We start from the raw sequence: 17349 nt of genomic DNA, 5'->3' as shown, positions 1-17349 counted from the left end.
TCGTGATTGAACCCACATTTACGCGCCCGCACAGAAGACGCACACAGGTCGCGCAAAGCTTCTGCCTCGAATCTGATTTAGGACTCCATTTTGTGCGCTTTCTGACAGGGTTGCGCGGCCGCGAGTAGCAGCTCTGTGAGTTTGGGTGTTGGGCGAAATGCGACTGTGAGGTAAGTAACTTGGTGGTGATTTGGGTGGTTATTGTTGGTTTAATTGGTTGTTGTGGGGGCTGGTGTATTGGTGTGATTGAAGGTGGCTGAAATTGAGTGGGTTGCGAAGGCTGGTGGTAGAAATTGGTGGCGGTTTGGTGATGTTGGGTGATTTCGGTGCGATTGGGAGTTTGGTTTGTGGGTGTGATTGTGGTGGTGCGATGTTTAATTGGTGAGTGTGTGTGTGGGATTGCGTGGGTATCGACTGGTGGCAGAGGTGTTTAGGCTGGGCGGCTGGCGCGGCTGTGGTCGCAGGTGGAAGCTGGTCTGGTTGGAGGTGCTGTGTGGCTGGGATTGGTGGAGTTGCGATGTTGGTGATGTTGGGTGGTTTCGGTGCGATTGGGAGTTTGGTTTGTGGGTGTGATTGTGGTGGTGCGATGTGGGGTTGCGTGGTGGGATTGATTGTGAGCTGAGGGAGCAGGGGAGAAGGAGAGTTGGAGCAGGGGAAGTGATGTGGTGGAGGCTAAGGGATGGTGTGGTGTAGGTTAAGAGGTGGGCAGCAGCTAGGTCGGTTAGGGGCATTGTGAAGTGTTTGACTTGAGTTCGAAACTCCATTTATGACTCAAAACTTGAGACACGTATATTGAACCTCGAACGTTGGACCTCCGAACTCGAACATGACTTTGAAACCCGGAACGTCTACAACCAAAAACAACACGAGGGTGAATTGGAAAATAAAATAAAATAAATAAAATAAAGTAAAATAAAATAAGATAAATAAAGTAAAATAAAATAAAATAAAATAAGATGCTAAAACTAAAGAAATAATAAAATTAAATGAAATAAAATAAAATAAAATAAAATAAAACACGAAAATAAACTAAAAACTATAGAAAATTACAAAAATACTCAAAATAAAGAATAAAAGACAAGAATAATAAAATAATAGAAATAAAGGATAAAAAGGGTGAAATTATTGGAAAGTAAGCCGGAATACGACTCAATAAACACCCTAAAAGTGACATAAAAGTCACTTATCATATATGACGTGCGAGATTAAAAGGCTATTCTCACCGACATGCACTTCTAATTTTATAAGGAAAACTATCATAATCATTAAAATAATGTTCAATTGATAATTACTTCTGTTCAGTTAATCACTTTTTTTTTTTTTTTTTTTTTTTGACATTCAGTTAATCACTGTTTTTTACCCCATCTTTCTTATTCCATTTTTTTCCGTCCAATTTTTTCATTCATTTTTAAAAGTAAAAGTTTACAATAATTAAGTTGAACTTTTTTGAAAACAAATGAAGATTATAGAGAGTGAATAAGACAATAATGTTGGGAGACTAATCAAACTATCAAAGATAATAATTTTAGGAATTATCAATAGTCTAACTTTTCATCCATAATCAATTTTCCCAAATATCATCATTCTTCAATTTCTAATTCCCAATCCCTATCCATTTGAAACTCATTTTATACTTATCCCGGAATTTTTTTTTGGTATCTACCTTACCCAAGCCCCTAGTCAATTATGTTGGTGTCAACTATGGCTAATGTTGACTTGTAAAAACAAACATCGTATATTTTCTAAAAAAAAAAAGGGACAAAACAAAACATTGTATATTTGTATATACATATACATTATATACGCAGAGTCTTAAAAATCATTTTAAATTATCCACACACTAAATTATATCAATATTTTTATACGGAGTAACTCATTTAATTATTTTATTTATTAGTCTAATATATAATGCATATGTATATATCAGTTTTTAAAAAGAAAAAAAAATTAGAAAAATAATAATTGAAATTCACCTTTAATTTTCTTAGAAGAAAACAAATTAAAGACTCTACATTACACTAGTAGTCACTATCAAATCCTAGTATATGGCCTTCCCTAAATGAATCACTTGTCAATCTCATACTTCCAACCTTCAATTTTTTTTTCAAACTAAAGTTGGTCATATGTAGTTTCCCTTCTACACATTTTCATCACTACTTTTTTAGCCTATTTCCTCTTTCCTTTCTTTTCTTGAAATCTCTAAAATTTATTTCCACTATTAATCAAATTAAACTCACATATATCCTCATGTGGTTCATATCACTTCATCTTCCCTTAATTAATCAAAGACGTTAACACATCTCTTAATGATAGTAAATAATCATGCAAATTAATAACCCCTTCTTTTTCTCTTTACTACCAAAAACACGTCAACAACTATGAACCCTCAATCACCAACCACAAGATCACCACCCCTACCACTACCACCCTCCTATAGCAACAACAACCACAACGACGATGACAACGATGATGATTTTCGTGACATCCATGCTCTAACACCGCCTTCTCACCCCGTGCCTCCTAGTCGACAACGTATGTTTGATGCTACTAGTCGTCGATCATCCAACCTATCCGTGGCAAGCGACATCACCAACTCTAGTGAAAATTTTACTACCATGAGTAGGGAGTTCAACGCTCTTGTTATAGCGGGGTCCACTATTGATCACAACGACTATAGTACCAATAATAACCAAGTTAGTGGAAATAACGGGTATGGATATGGAAACGGAAATGGAAATGGAAATGGAAATGATCGGAGTAATAATAATATAAATTTAGATAGGATCGGAGAAGAGGAGGGGGAGGCCGAGGAGACTAATCCATTGGCTATAGTGCCGGATATTAACCCTTTGCCTTCCCCTCCCGGAAGGCAAGGGAATAGGAATGATTCATCATTAGGTCATCATTTAATGGGATCGAGTAGTCGTAGTACAACTACTTATAATAATAGTAACAGTAATAGTAATAGTAACTGTGGCGGGGAGATGGCTATACATCATGTAAAAAAAGAGGAGGTTGAAACAAAGATCGCGGCATGGCAAACCGCTAAGATTTCGAAAATAAACAATCGGTTTAAGAGGGAGGATGCGATAATTAGCGGATGGGAGAATGAACAAGTTCATAAGGCTAATTCTTGGATGAAAAAAATTGAGGTAATCTTTTTTTTTTTTTTTAACTTTCTCATCTTTTTTGTGCTAGTTTTAATTGGTCTAGTATTATAAGTTGAATGATTGGTTAGTGTTATAGTATGGGTAATTTATAATTGGGTATGGTTGTCATCCATAATTATGAAAGTGATTAGACGTTAATTGCGAATTCAAATGCGTAATAGGAAGGTAAGCGAACTAGTCATAGCATCATGATGTTTTTGAAAGTTGATTAAGAAATTGATCTTGATATTTCATCCAAATCGTTACTAGGAGGTCAACTCTTTGATTTATTATAGATGGACTGTGTTTCAAAATTAGTTAAGAGTTCAAATTACACAAGTTTTATTGATGATGATCTTAAACATGTGTGGTTAATACATACAATCTTCATGTACAAATAACAAGTTATTTTACTTTGAAATAGTGATGATTTACTTGCAATTAACTTTTTTGGGCCAAAAGTTTGGAAATTGGTTCTTAATAGACTGAGTGGAAGTTTGACTTGATGTTATTATTGAGCTTATAAAATGCTCTATTTCATACATCTTTGATCTTGATTGTTTTCTAGTTAAATATTTAAGCTTGAGGAGAAGGATGTTTAATTGTTTGCATAACTATTAAGTAAAGTTATTAGGACTCCTTTGATTTCCATACTTTTGTCTCATTAATCATCTAAATCGTACATATCACCTTAAAATTAAACAAGTTAGAAGTGTACATACAAAAAAATGTTTTTTTTTTTTTTGACGGAAAAAAAAAATGTGTTATTGTGTGTGGAGAAATTTTGTATTAGTATGATCAACTATTGGTATCAATTAAGTACCAAAAAAATATACAATTTTATTTATTGGTGTGGATGTAGTTGAAGTTGGTGGTCACTGTCTCAGTGATCCCACCAATAGACAAGGAAAACAGCAAGTAATGCCAATAGAAGATGATGTATCATTGGCTTAATTCTTTCTTGGATCTATTAGATATACGTAATTCTAAGTATCCAACAAAAGGGTAGAATGGAGTGGCACACAATTTTAGAGAGACAGTATATTATATAAACTACATTAAAGTGGTATATAGCTCTGTATAACACTAACAAGATCATATTAACACTTGATAAAAAAAAAAATGGAGAAATTATTTTTTAGAAAGATCTATTCCATACAGCAATCCATTAAATGAGAATTGTATTGGAAGAACCCGAGTTTCATGGCCCTTGATTGTCACCAAAGATAATAACCATCTATGTTACTCAGACTCAGGTACTCGTTTCTGACACAAGTACATATCCATTTATTTGACTAAGCTATTTTATGGAAAAAAAAAAAAAAAAAAAAAAAAAAAAAAAAAAAAAAACCCTTCATAATTTGTCCCAAAATATAAAGTATTAAAGTGTCCAACACATGTTACAGTTTCCATTCTTTCCAACAGGATTTGATATGGTTTATTGAGATGAAACTAAGAGTTTGAGTAATATAGTTGGCGATGACATCCTTGCTAGTAGTCTAATAGATTTAGTGGAAAAAGAATTGATGGAGTTGTACGGTTGTTAGGCGAAAAAGAAAAGGCGCTTAGGAGTGGGGGGACCTTTCGAAGTGTGCTTATATTACTTTAACATATCGTTAGGATTATGCCCTGTGGTCACATACCATACACCTTTAGCGTCAAAGTTTTATAGTTTAATGGCGCTTATTGTATGGCTAATAGTGAGTAAAATAAATTGGTATTCTCCTTATGAACCACTTGAGTTCTCCTGTTTTGTTGAGCACGTCGTTTTATGTCAAATGCGTATAAATCTACATCGTTAGGGTATTGTTAATGTAAACAAGGTTGTTAGCAAATCGGCGTGAGGTGCATGCTACATAGGTGTTATGATACATTAGTAAATAGGAAAAATTAGAAAAAATAATCCCAACTTTCATCAATTTTGGTAGAATAATCCCAACTTTCATTTATTTTGGAATAATCAAATCGGTGAACGAAAGTCAATGACCTGTTGTAATAGATTATGTGCCACGTGTCAAGCTGCAATTGGTCCAAAAAACAATTAATTTTTTTTTTAAAAAAAAATCAGAAACCCTTAATCTCCGGCGTGCCACCGTAACCCTCCACCACCACCGTACCAACTGCCACCGCAAGCCATGCCAACCCCTCCCTTCCCCTGCCCAAATAGTGCGCCCCTTTCGCCCCTTTTCCATTCGAAACACCCTCGAAACAACTCCCGAAAACCCCTAACAACCACTTCCTCACCGGCGGAAACCCTAGCGACTAGGATTTTCGATGGTGGGGGAAGGGTGTTTAGGGGTTTTCGGGAGTTGGGGAGAGATTTAAAGGAAGTTTCGAGTGGTGGTGGTGGCTGGAAAAGGAGTTCGAGTGGTGGTGGCGGCGAAAAAGGAGGGGAGGAAGCTGGGTCGCATCACCGGCGTTGGGGGAGGGGGGAACCGGCGTTGGGGGAGGCCGGGGGGAAACCGGCGCAGGGGAGGGGAGTAGTAGCAACCGCCAGAGATGGAGTAGAAGCTGGGTCGACCGGCGCAGGTTGGCCGAATTTGGGGTTTGGCTGTTTTTTTTTTTAAATTTTGTTTTTTATATTTTTTAACCAATTAATGCGTGACACATGTCACTTTAAAAAAAAAAAAAAACAAGAAACCCATTCAACTGGTAACCGGTATTTGGGATTGAAGAAAAAGAAAACCCCCTAAAGTTCGAATTATTCCAGAATAAATGAAAGTTGAGATTATTCTACCAAAATTGATGAAAGTTGAGATTATTTTTTTTTAATTATTCCTATTAAATACTATTATTACGACAATATGTGAATCAAGATTATGATTTTTTTCATATAGGATTGTAAGACCTAGGGCTAATCTTGCTCTTAGCTCATAAATAATCTCTAAGACCTAGACAATATTTTTTTCAATGCTCTTAACACAAACGGTGTACCCTGTGGTAACATCTTCACTTAAAAAACTTTAAACGAAAACTAGTTACTAATTGACGAAGCCATCTATATTGTGTTATGAGTCTTTCAATTTGTTGTATAACAAATTGAAATCAAGTGATGTTTATTAATTAGTATGATCATTTCCTTCACACTTACAAGTCATGCACACTAGCTTTACAATCAATTTGATATGCTTGTTAGTTGTTATTTACAACTATTACAAGTCAAACTGATTTTTGTTCATCTTTGTCAAATTTTCGAAATTGTGAATGTTCAGAGAAAATTGGAAGAGAAACGAGCAAAAGCCATGGAAAAGACGGAAAACGACATAGCAAAAGCACGTAGAAAAGCCGAGGAAAGGAGAGCATCCGCAGAAGGAAAGAGAGGAACCAAAGTGGCTAGGGTGCTTGAAGTAGCCAACTTAATGAGAGCTGTTGGAAGACCACCAGCTAAACGCTCTTTCTTCTAAGCATTTTCTCGTTATTTTTAGAAATTTTATACGCCGTAGTTTGCAATATGATATCTATGGAGTAATACTAGAAAGTACAAAATTTACTAGGCACTAAAAAAAGTGTCCTATAAATGTTAAAATCCTCTGTTTTTTGGATACAGAGGTTTCCAAGTTTAAAAAAACATGTTAGTGTGGTGTGTTTTAAGAGGAAATGCAAGTTAGCGTTTCTCTTTGTTAAACGTTTTGGGTTATCATGGTAATGGTGCCTTGAGCCGTTGTACAGTTTTGTTGTTGTAACTTGTAAGTTACAAGGAACTTAATTTATGAAGTATGAATGTATGATGCATGTTTGCAAATGAGAATTATGGTGTATACATGCTGTTATCATGTCGTTTAATTAAGTCATAATCAAGAATGTACTATTATCGTATGACAATATTTACCTTTTGAATTGGAGTTGTTGATAGTGGTGTTATGTCGATTGTTCTTCATCAACTTCGGGGGGCGTGACGCTTGAAATCAGGGGCAAAGTCAGGATTTTCAAGTCATGGGGGCGGACTTGTTAAACAACAGATTGATGGAAAAAATTAAAATGTACTAGTATTTTATTGTTACAAAAAAAAATTAGTTGAATCGTACTCTACGATTTTTAATAGTAGCAAAATTATCACTCAAATTACTTTCGGGATTCAAATTAGCCTTTGAAGTGGAGCCCTCTTCTGGATGATTATTAACTTTTTTGTAAAAAAAAATCTAGTGTTTTTTAATGTTTTTTTCACTTTCAAATAATGATGCAGTGCCGTCAAACCCAGGCTTCTTGGGAAAAAAAGTCATTATCTAACCAATATGACAAGCTTCATTTATTTTATTAATTGTGTATTCATTACTATAAATAATATATTCCAGGGAGGCCAAGAGTTAAAATCAAGGGCCACAAATTTGGGCCGGGGAGGCCGGGCCTCCACCAGCCCCCCCCCCCCCCCCCCCCCCCCCCCCGCGTCCCTTTGCCCTTGCTTGAAATACTGCGTCACACAAGTCTTGCAACGCCATGACATCTTAAAACTGGATAGACAAATCTAATATGTAGTACATAAAGAGGAGTTTTTTTTCCAAGTTTTTAGGAGTTAAGTATAAAGTTGGGGGCTAAGTTTTTTAAGTTTTTTACCTTTTGGGACCTAGAGTTAGGAATCCGGCAAGTTAACTCACATTTAACTTACCTGAGAAAAATTTAGTCCCTTAGCACTCATTTTAGGGAAAAAACATAATCCCTTCCTTTAAAAAAAAAATCAACATAAATACTGTCAAATAAAAAAACACAGGTGAATCGTTAATAAATTTTTAAAAAATAGATGGTAATCTTCTATTCGTTGATTCCTTAACCTTATTGCAATTTCTTTCAAAAACATAAATAAATAAATAAAACTTAATGTAATTTCTCCTTCAGCATTTGGGCAGCCATCTTCACTATTCCCAGCAACCCCTACGACCTTCACCTCCCCCAAAATCACCCAACTATTGCAGCACCACCTCCAAGTTCTCCAACCACCATCCACAACGCGTCCAACAACCACAAATCGCACCAATTTCGTTTCAACTATCAAATTATTTTAAGGGGGTTTTGAGCTTCATCTTCGTCATCATCATCGGAGTCGTTGTTGGTTGATGCTTTAGCTCCTGTAATATCATATCTCGCCGCATGAAACTCTGGGTGCGGCATAGTTTGTGAATATATATATAAATTGAATAGCAAAATAATATTAGTGTAAAATGGCATGATATACGTAATTTGTTTAAATTGTATGCATGATTCCGTCAAAATTATAACTACATTTCAGCACACTAAAAAAGGAACGCTTGAGCAACACTAAGAGAAGATAGGGTGTTAAATAAAAAAAATAAAAAAAAAAAAAAAAAAAAAAAAAAAGTGTCATTTATGAGTATCTAATTATCTATAGGGGACTAAGTTTTTTTTTTACCAACTTTTTAGGGGACTATTTTTTTAACTAAGGGACTAAGTTTTTAACCCAAGTCAATTAAATTTTGACCGGAATTTGCATGTGAGGTCCCAAACGGTGAAAAAAAAACATAGGTCCCAAAAGGTGAAAAACTTTAAAACTTAGACCCCATATTTGTACTTAACTGAAGTTTTTAGAGAGTCACGTATAGTAGGATTTAATTTTTTTAGCGCATCATGTAAGATTATAAATTTTAGTTATAGCCAATTGAATAAGAAATTAATAAATTTTTTTAGAATTAAATAATTTAAATGACACTAAGCAAAATTGACTTGTCGTAAAAAATTCAAACAAATCGTACATCGCATGGGCTTCATATAATAATATATTTTTAAATTATCGCTAGAAATCTTATTTCAAGGGCTATTCAACCAAATATGATTGAATTAAAGTTATGAGATACAAAAATCATATTTGCTTAGTTTTCGACTTTGGTCAAGAAAAAAGAAAATTGGACTAAGAATTGTGGAATTTGGGCTATGAAAACTACTTAAATGGATGTCGTTTGGGCTAGGAATGGATTGGATTAGGTGGATAAAATAAGCAAGGGTTAAGAGTTCAAGTAATATTTAATTCCAATGCCCAACCTGACCAATCTATCTATAAATATTACTAAAGTAACAACCGCTGACGTCATCATTGTTTACGTGTCACTCTCTCATTTAATTTTTTCCCGCCAAAAAGCAAGGATGATGTCATATTGTTTTTTTTATTATTATTATTTTTATTCCATTTTGAGCTACCTTATTTAACTGTTTTTAAAATTAAATTCAAATTGAATTTTAAATTTTAGGTTTTCTACGCATATTATGCTATTTTATTATTTACAAGTAGTTGTTAAAAATAGCTAATAATATACTAAGTAGTTTAATTGATTCTTCCTAATTAAATATGAAAATAATGGATTTTTGAAAATTGTATTTTCATATATAATTAGAAAGTACTACAGAGAAAGTAGTTGTTTTCTAGCTCTCAACATGTGCTAATGAGTCTATAGTTCATTTCTTATTTTAAAACCGTGCATCGCACGGGACTAACCTAGTTAGCGGTAAAAGGTCACACATACCAAGTTTGGGTCAAGGAGACACAATAAGGTGCCTATAGTACTTGTACTACTATATAAATTATTTTGAAAATATGATTTTTCGTTATATATTGCTTAATCTCTCTCTCAAAGTGTGTGTCAAAAAGATACATTCCTTTAAAAAAAAAAAAAAGATGAAGCATTAGTTTTTTTTTTTTTATTATAGAAAATACTCCTATTCAAATATTTAAATGTTAATCACTAAAAGAGATTTAAACAACAAAAAAAAAAATCACTTAAAGAGATTTAATGTACTCAATTTTTTGTTTCCTTAATTAATAAATATTTATATGTTTGAAAGAATAATCAAATTAAGATATAATCTCATCTTACCTTTTTAAAAAAAATTTAAATATCTTCCTTGAATGTTAAGAATCATTAATTTTCTAATAAATATTATTGTATTTTTATTTCCTTATTTGCCAAAAGGCGCACATGCCTTACATGCATTGTCATCATCTTTAACCACCACATAAGACTAATAAATATATTTTTTTTGTCTAATGTAGTGATCTTTGACCCTTTATTTCAATTATATATACTATCTCCACTTTCAAATGTAACGACATCCTACATAAAAAAAATAAAAAAATAAAAAAACACCCATATTCATACAACAAAAACCCATGGAAATGGAGAAAATGTACCTGTTCCTATCTCTTTTAGCAATCATAATTTTCCTTCAAAAAATCTTTCTACCCTCTAAAGAAAAGGACATGAAACTCCCACCAAGTCCACCATCAATTCCTATATGGGGCCACTTACACCTACTTAAGCCTCCCTTCCACAAAACACTCCTAACCCTTGCTAAACGTTACGGCCCAATATTTTCCCTTCGTTTAGGCTACCAGCCCCTTTTGGTTGTCTCTTCTCCATTAGTCGTCGAGGAATGCCTTGACAAAAATGATATCATATTTGCTAATCGACCTAAGTTCATTGTTGGTGAGATTTTAGGATATAACTTTTCGATCCTTAATTGGTCTCCATATGGGGACAATTGGAGGAATCTCCGACATGTTGGGGACTTAACTTTGTATTCCTTTCATAAGCTTAATGATGTGAGCCCTATTCGGATAGATGAGATCCATAACATGATCTTAGAGCTTCTAACCGAGTCCGAGGGTGGGACTCGAAAAGTGAACTTAAATAATATTTTTCATAAGATGGCGCACAACTTTGTTATGAGGGTAATAAATGGGAAGACATGGGATCACATGGATTTGACACCACCCCCTAGTTACATGACAATGTGTGATTTCTTTCCCATATTAAGGTGGGTAGGTTTTGGAGGGATTGAGAAAAATTTGAAAAAGATTATGAAAAAGAGAGATGAATATTTACAAAATTTGCTTGATGATTGTAGAGAAAGTATAAAAAGAGGATCATCTTGTAGCAAGAAAGTTGTGACAAAAAATTTGATTGAACAATTACTAGACTTCCAGGTTGCTGAACCCGATTGCTATACCGATGAATTTATCAAAAGTTTCATTTTGGTAAGATTACTATTACTCCCTTTGCCTCTAGAAATACAATGTGTTAAGTCTTTAAATTTTTAATTAATTGCTACAATTAAATATGATACATGTCAATGCATGAATTTGATTACTCAAATGAGTAATGTCATTAATTATGTATTAATTTAATTATCAATTATGTTCGATTCAAATTATTTAAGTTGATATTTATTTATTTCGAGAATTATCATATCTCCTATTTGATTTGATCCTATACGATCTTATCTATCAAAATATCATCTAAACATATTTATCCTTACATATGTAAATCATAACATAGAATCATAGGAAAGTTTATAATTAATACTACCTCCGTTACACATTATTTGCAACGATTTAACATAAAGTGGAGAGGAAAAATGTCTAATCGTTGTAAATAATATATAGCGGAAGTAGTATATAATAATAAACAAAAAGGGAATTATATAATAATTATTTGTAACATAGATTTGATGAAAATATAAATGCTAAAGATCGAAATGCATGATTATATATATATATATATATATATATCATAAATTTAATGTGGCAAGTGTGTGGCGAATAGAAATAAAGAAGTGGTAAGTAAAAGAAAATGAAAAATAAAATGACACTATAATACTCCGTATTATTTTTTAGACAACTAGAAACTCTTTAACATACTTACATACTAGAATAGTTTTAGGATAAAAAAAAAAAAAGGTAAGAAAAGATTATATCCTAATTTACCTTAGTATTTATGAAAATTGTAGTAAATGCAATATTTATTTGTAAAGAAAATATTTGACTATGTACGTTGTTTTTAGTATCCCTTATTATTAATACTTAAATTATGGTTCATCGTAATCATTATCACAAGAAGTAAGGACGGCCAATGCTCATTAGAAGAAACAAATATTCATTAATGTAGTGTCGTCGATATTGTGAGGAGGAGTGTAATATTTGTTAATTAAGGTATAGATTTCTCAAACAACAAATGTAAGTATCTCACTTTGATTATTATTATTATTTTTTTTTTTTTAAATGAGAGAGTCAAACATTTTATTTTATAAGACTTAGAAGCTACTTAAATTGTTGTCACATGGTTGAGTGATGAAACTTTTTAGGACCGACAAAATGAACTCTCTTCTACTAACAAGTGTGTATCTCATATCTTTAATGTTAATATTTATAAATGTATTGTGATGTTGTCATACTAGGAATTAATGTATGTAGTAGAAACTAATAAAATTTCCTTTTACTATATAAATGGAGGGAGTGTTACTCATATAAGCCATGTGATGATTATCTATATATCAGATGCAGCTATTAGCGGGACCGAAAGGTATAATTCAAACCTTGGAATGGGCAATGTCAAACCTAATAAACAACCCAGAAATCATCGTAAAAGCAAGGGCCGAAATTGATCTAATCGTAGGAAAAGGAAGACTCGTAAACGAATTTGATGTACCAAAAATGAGCTACATACATTGGATAATGTATGAGACTATAAGACTTTTCCCACCAGAACCAATTCTATTCCCACAATGCTCATCCAAAGAGTGCACTATTGGAGGGTTCCATGTAGATAAAGGCACAATGCTCTATGTGAACGCTTGGGCTATACAAAGGGATCCTAGCCTATGGGACGAGCCAAATGTGTTTAAGCCAGAGAGGTTTGCATATGAAACCCAAGGGTACAAGTTTTTTCCCTTTGGAATTGGGAAGAGGTCTTGCCCCGCGACTGCCTTTGCTACTAGGAGTTTCACTTTTGCTTTGGCTACTCTTATCCAATGTTTTGATTGGGAAGCGCCTATGAAAATTGGTACCAATATTGGACCCAAGGAAAAGCCTTTATTAGAGGTAATTTGTCACCTTAGGTCATCAATGGTGGATGTCGTTGCAGAACTAAAAGTTAATTAAATATATCTAGTTATTAGCTAGTAAAATTAGGAGGGTGGTTTTAAAATTTGGATGTATGATCAATTTGTTATTATCTTTTATGACTTTATTTATAAGTTCTTGTTCACCCTTAATGAGCTAAGACTTTTACTTTACTTACCTTATTACTCCATTTTACTAATTTCGTTGCTATTATGTATTGTTATATAAATCTAGTACTATTTCATAAGCCAAGGGGCAAGCTGTGTTGCCTACCTAAAAACTAATACCCCTCTTGACTTATACTACTACATTGAATAAAAAGGAATAGTAAAGCAAATCAAATTACTCCATCATCTTTTATAAAGGTGGGCATCGTGCCGTGCCAGGCCACTGTGAGTCTTGCCTCGTGATGCCTGGTCGTGCCTCGTGCTTTTTGGTATATATTGCCCAATTTTTTTTAGAAAGATTTGTGAATAAATCTTTTATTTTAAATATAATAATTACTATGTGTTAATATGGAATATGTACAAAAAAATTATATAATATTTGTAAATAATTTTTTGGAAATTTTGATTTTTACCACCTTCAAATAACGACTTTATTGAATTTACCACCTCCAAAAAAAAATACTACTGTAGACACCCATTTGTGTCTCCCCAAAACCAAACTCGGTGATGAGTATCTTTCATGTCGAATCATAATCGAATGAAGTGAAAGTGTGGAAAGTTTAGTGTTGCGGATAGTTTTAATTTCTTTTCTCTCCTCTCTGTTTTTGAAAACTTATTATAAGAAAACAGTCAATCCAGTTTGGTTGGTCCATGATATGGGTCCAATAGTAGTGTATTTGGATGGGGCTTGACTAGAGCTTTCCAACGATATATTATTAGCCCAATTCCGATGAATATTGAGGAAGTTATGGCCAATTTACTGAACTGGGCCCGGTTTGAGCCTTATATGCGGCCCAATGATCTAGAGGAGGGCCTAATATAGATTTATCATTCCTAATGCAATTAGGAATGGTTTAAGTCTTCTAGATTCTTCTAGAAGGTTCTTTTCATTCCTAATTCAATTAGCATTGATAAATTGACTTTTGTTGACTTTTCAGAGTTTTAATTAAAATCAAAGAACATTTTTTTGAGGGAAATACGATTTTATCCTCCTGTACGGCAATTTTTATCTGATTTTAAGAAAACGAGTGAATTTCTGAATCAGCGCCTGGCGCTACGCTTGGCGCCTGGCGCTAATGTTAGCGTCTGGCGTCAATAGCCAGCGTTGGCGCTAATTCAATTTTATCTGCGCCAAAACTCTGTTTTGATATTTTATCTTTTGGTTGATTTTCTTTATAAATAACGTCGTAAAAACTCAGTTTTCATTCATCAACAATCATCAGTTTTCATCCACATTCACCTATAATCACCGATTCTTATTCTTTCTTCTCACCAACTCTCATCAAGATTCTCTTGATTACTCTCTCTCTCTCTCTCTTTTCTAAACTAGTTTTTTCACAAATACAAAAATTTCGCATTCATTAGATTTAGAAACACCTAGCCATATTCGAAGTTGCCTTCGCCCTAGCTAGACGTGAAAGGTTTAATTTCTGAGGGTTTGGTCCCAAATCTCTCTTTCAATTATTTAATTTAATTGTTTTGTTTATTATTTTCCTTGAAGTTACTAATGTGTGTATTTTGTTATTAGAAAGAGGTACGAGGCATCCAAGTAAGTACTTTAATGGTTTAATTGATATTGTGATATAGAAATCATGCTTAGGTTGTTATTATGATTCCTAGTATCATGTTAGGATGTTTTCCTTAATTTGATGTTTAGGGTGACAACAATAAATTCCTAGTATCATGTCTAGGGTAACTTTAATATCAAGTATGATTAAAAGTATGATGCCTTTTATGTTCTTCCTAATATTTATTCATGTTAGTATCATGTTAGGGTTAAAGCTTTGATTTTTATTGCTTAGTGACATGCTAGGGTTTGTTATTAATCTTGTTGGTATCATGCCTAGGATCTTGCTAATATTATGCTTTAACATGGTTATTATGATTATCATGATTATTTTTATTATTATTATTATTGTTATTATGATTATAATTATTGTTATTATAATTATTGTGCTTATTATTATGTTGCTTGATTATATTTATTGTTATTGCTTGATCACACCTTTTATGCATATTTAAAGGGAATTGGTACTTGTAATCACGCTTAATGAGATAATTAATAATCTTGTTAGGGTTAATTTGATTATAATTCAAGTGATTGCCAATAATAGTTTTATTTGTGCATTAATATTCAAACAACATAGATAAACAGGTTTAGGGTAATTCTATTGATTGTATGTTAGTCAGAAACCGCACATGAATACGATCAGAATAAAGTAGAGGCCTATTATTAGGGCAGGTTCGATCTCTTTTAGGTTGGATTTGTACCTTCATCCCCGAACCCTATTTGGTTCAAGACCTTATGGAGTTGACGATCTCTTGGATCGTTAAGGGGTGTAACCTTCACCTCGTGAACGGTTTACAAGTTCCTAAAAAACTTGTTGGCGACTCTTTTGCTCTATCTTCTTTCCCTTTGGACGCCACCGTACTTTAGTGTATGATCACAGTGGGGTTCAAGCTAGGGGATTAACGCTTGAAATATTCCCTACAACTACCTCCGTTAATTATTATGTGCAACTTTAGAATATTTTATATCTCACAAATAATACCCCAAAGTTGCACATAATAATTAACGGAGGTAGTATTTACTTTACCACCTCATAAAAAAATAAAACATCAGTTTTACCACCTAAGCCTAACTCCGGTGGCGGAAACCGCCAGTGGGGCCCACCATAACAGCTAGTTTTTGAAATTATCCCTAAATTCTCTCGATTTCCCTTTGATTTTAACCTAACTTCTTCAGTTCTACATCTATTTCGTGAAGATTGAAGTTTTTTTTGCCATTTTCTTTTCAAATTCTGATTTTGGGTGATCCTTAACAATCCCACATCCTCAAATTATCAAATTATTGAAGATTGTACTCGGCCCTGAATCAATTGAACTGTTCGACGACAAATAGCAAAAAGGTAAGCAATTTTCATGCATTCTGTTGTAATTTTTTGCAATTGTTTGCGTGATTATGTTGCAATTGCTAAGTATAATTGAAATTGCATGTTTTCTGTTATTAATTCAACTCAATTTCATATTGTAAATAATTAGGGTTCATGTAAGTGTAAATTAATTTGGGGGAATTTAATATTTCAATTGGGCAGTAAAATTAGGGTTAGATTATGGTAATTGTGTTCAAATACAATTAGTTTCAATGAAAAATTGGTAGTAGAAATGACAATACTACCTCTGAATTACGAGTACAAATTTTTTCCAGAAGTCGGAACTATTCTTCGTCGCCGTCTGTAATCTGAAACCTCGGTCATATAACATTCAGGTTTAGGAAACAGAAATTGAAGCAACTCAGGTACAAGTAATTGTTGTTGCTCATCCACGGATTCGGTATTTATAAGATCAAGCACGTTTTTGTTTGCAATCCTTAAGCCATTGAGGATACAAATCAGACCAAAAACCAAGCTATAAGCAAATTATAACTTTATAAGATGAACTTTGGCTCATTTACTACCCAAATTAAATATTTGTGAAGAAAATCGGCAAAAAAAACTTCAATCTTCAACAATTTGATGTAGAAATGAAGAAGGTTGGTTTAAATAGAAGGGAAATCGAGAGAATTTGGGGATAATTTCAAAAACTAGCTGTTATGGTGGGCCCACTGGCGATTTCCGTCACCGGAGTTAGGCTTAGGTGGTAAAACTGATGTTTTATTTTTTATGAGGTGGTAAAGTAAATCTTTTTTTTTTTGGAGGTGGTAAATTCAATGAAGTCGTTATTTGAAGGTGGTAAAAAACAAAATTTCTTAATTTTTTTCCTTGACTAAAATATTTTTTTTAAAAAAAAAAGAAAAAAAAAACTAAGGACACACCGGAAGATGACACGTGTCATTGCTGGTGTGTATTTTAATATATAAAATATTGATATTGATTTCTGACAAAAAAAAAAAAAAAAAAAAAAAAAAGAAACATTTTATGAATTTTACTTATTTGTAATAACATGTACTAGAGAATTAGGGATTAAAATAAATAAGACATTGACAAGTTGTAGATAAGAAGTTGAGCAAGTAAAAAACATTTATATTTACTAGCATTCCCCAACCTCAACTCTCATTTGCGCATTGTAACGCTTAGGTCGCTCATTTTCAATAGGTATGATCTAAGTACGTAGAAGATATATTTGAACGTACACTACTTGATAATAAAACTCATGACTCTATCAGTACTTCCTCGATTTTATAACAATTGGC

General features: G+C 33.2%; 1 protein-coding gene and 1 pseudogene across 2 annotated transcripts; both read left to right on the top strand.

Annotated features, from left to right (window-relative positions):
- The first annotated feature begins 1955 nt into the window (after nt 1-1955).
- Nucleotides 1956-6897, top strand: LOC145632240 (remorin 4.2-like). Its single transcript, XM_081684565.1, has 2 exons — nt 1956-3152; nt 6362-6897. Exons 1-2 carry the CDS (start codon nt 2379-2381, stop codon nt 6551-6553), a joined length of 966 nt encoding a protein of 321 aa, XP_081540691.1. The 5' UTR covers nt 1956-2378; the 3' UTR covers nt 6554-6897.
- Nucleotides 6898-10161: 3264 nt separating this feature from the next.
- LOC145633108 (cytochrome P450 81Q32 pseudogene) lies at nt 10162-13029 on the top strand (annotated as a pseudogene). The gene is made up of 2 exons (XR_014112590.1): nt 10162-11127; nt 12427-13029. The product of XR_014112590.1 is annotated as a cytochrome P450 81Q32 pseudogene (transcript).
- Nucleotides 13030-17349: the final 4320 nt, after the last annotated feature.

The sequence above is a fragment of the Chenopodium album genome, chromosome 5, assembly GCF_948465745.1.
Source record: "Chenopodium album chromosome 5, dcCheAlbu1.1, whole genome shotgun sequence".
NCBI lineage: Eukaryota > Viridiplantae > Streptophyta > Magnoliopsida > Caryophyllales > Amaranthaceae > Chenopodium > Chenopodium album.
This window is presented reverse-complemented; position numbering and strand designations above follow the sequence as displayed.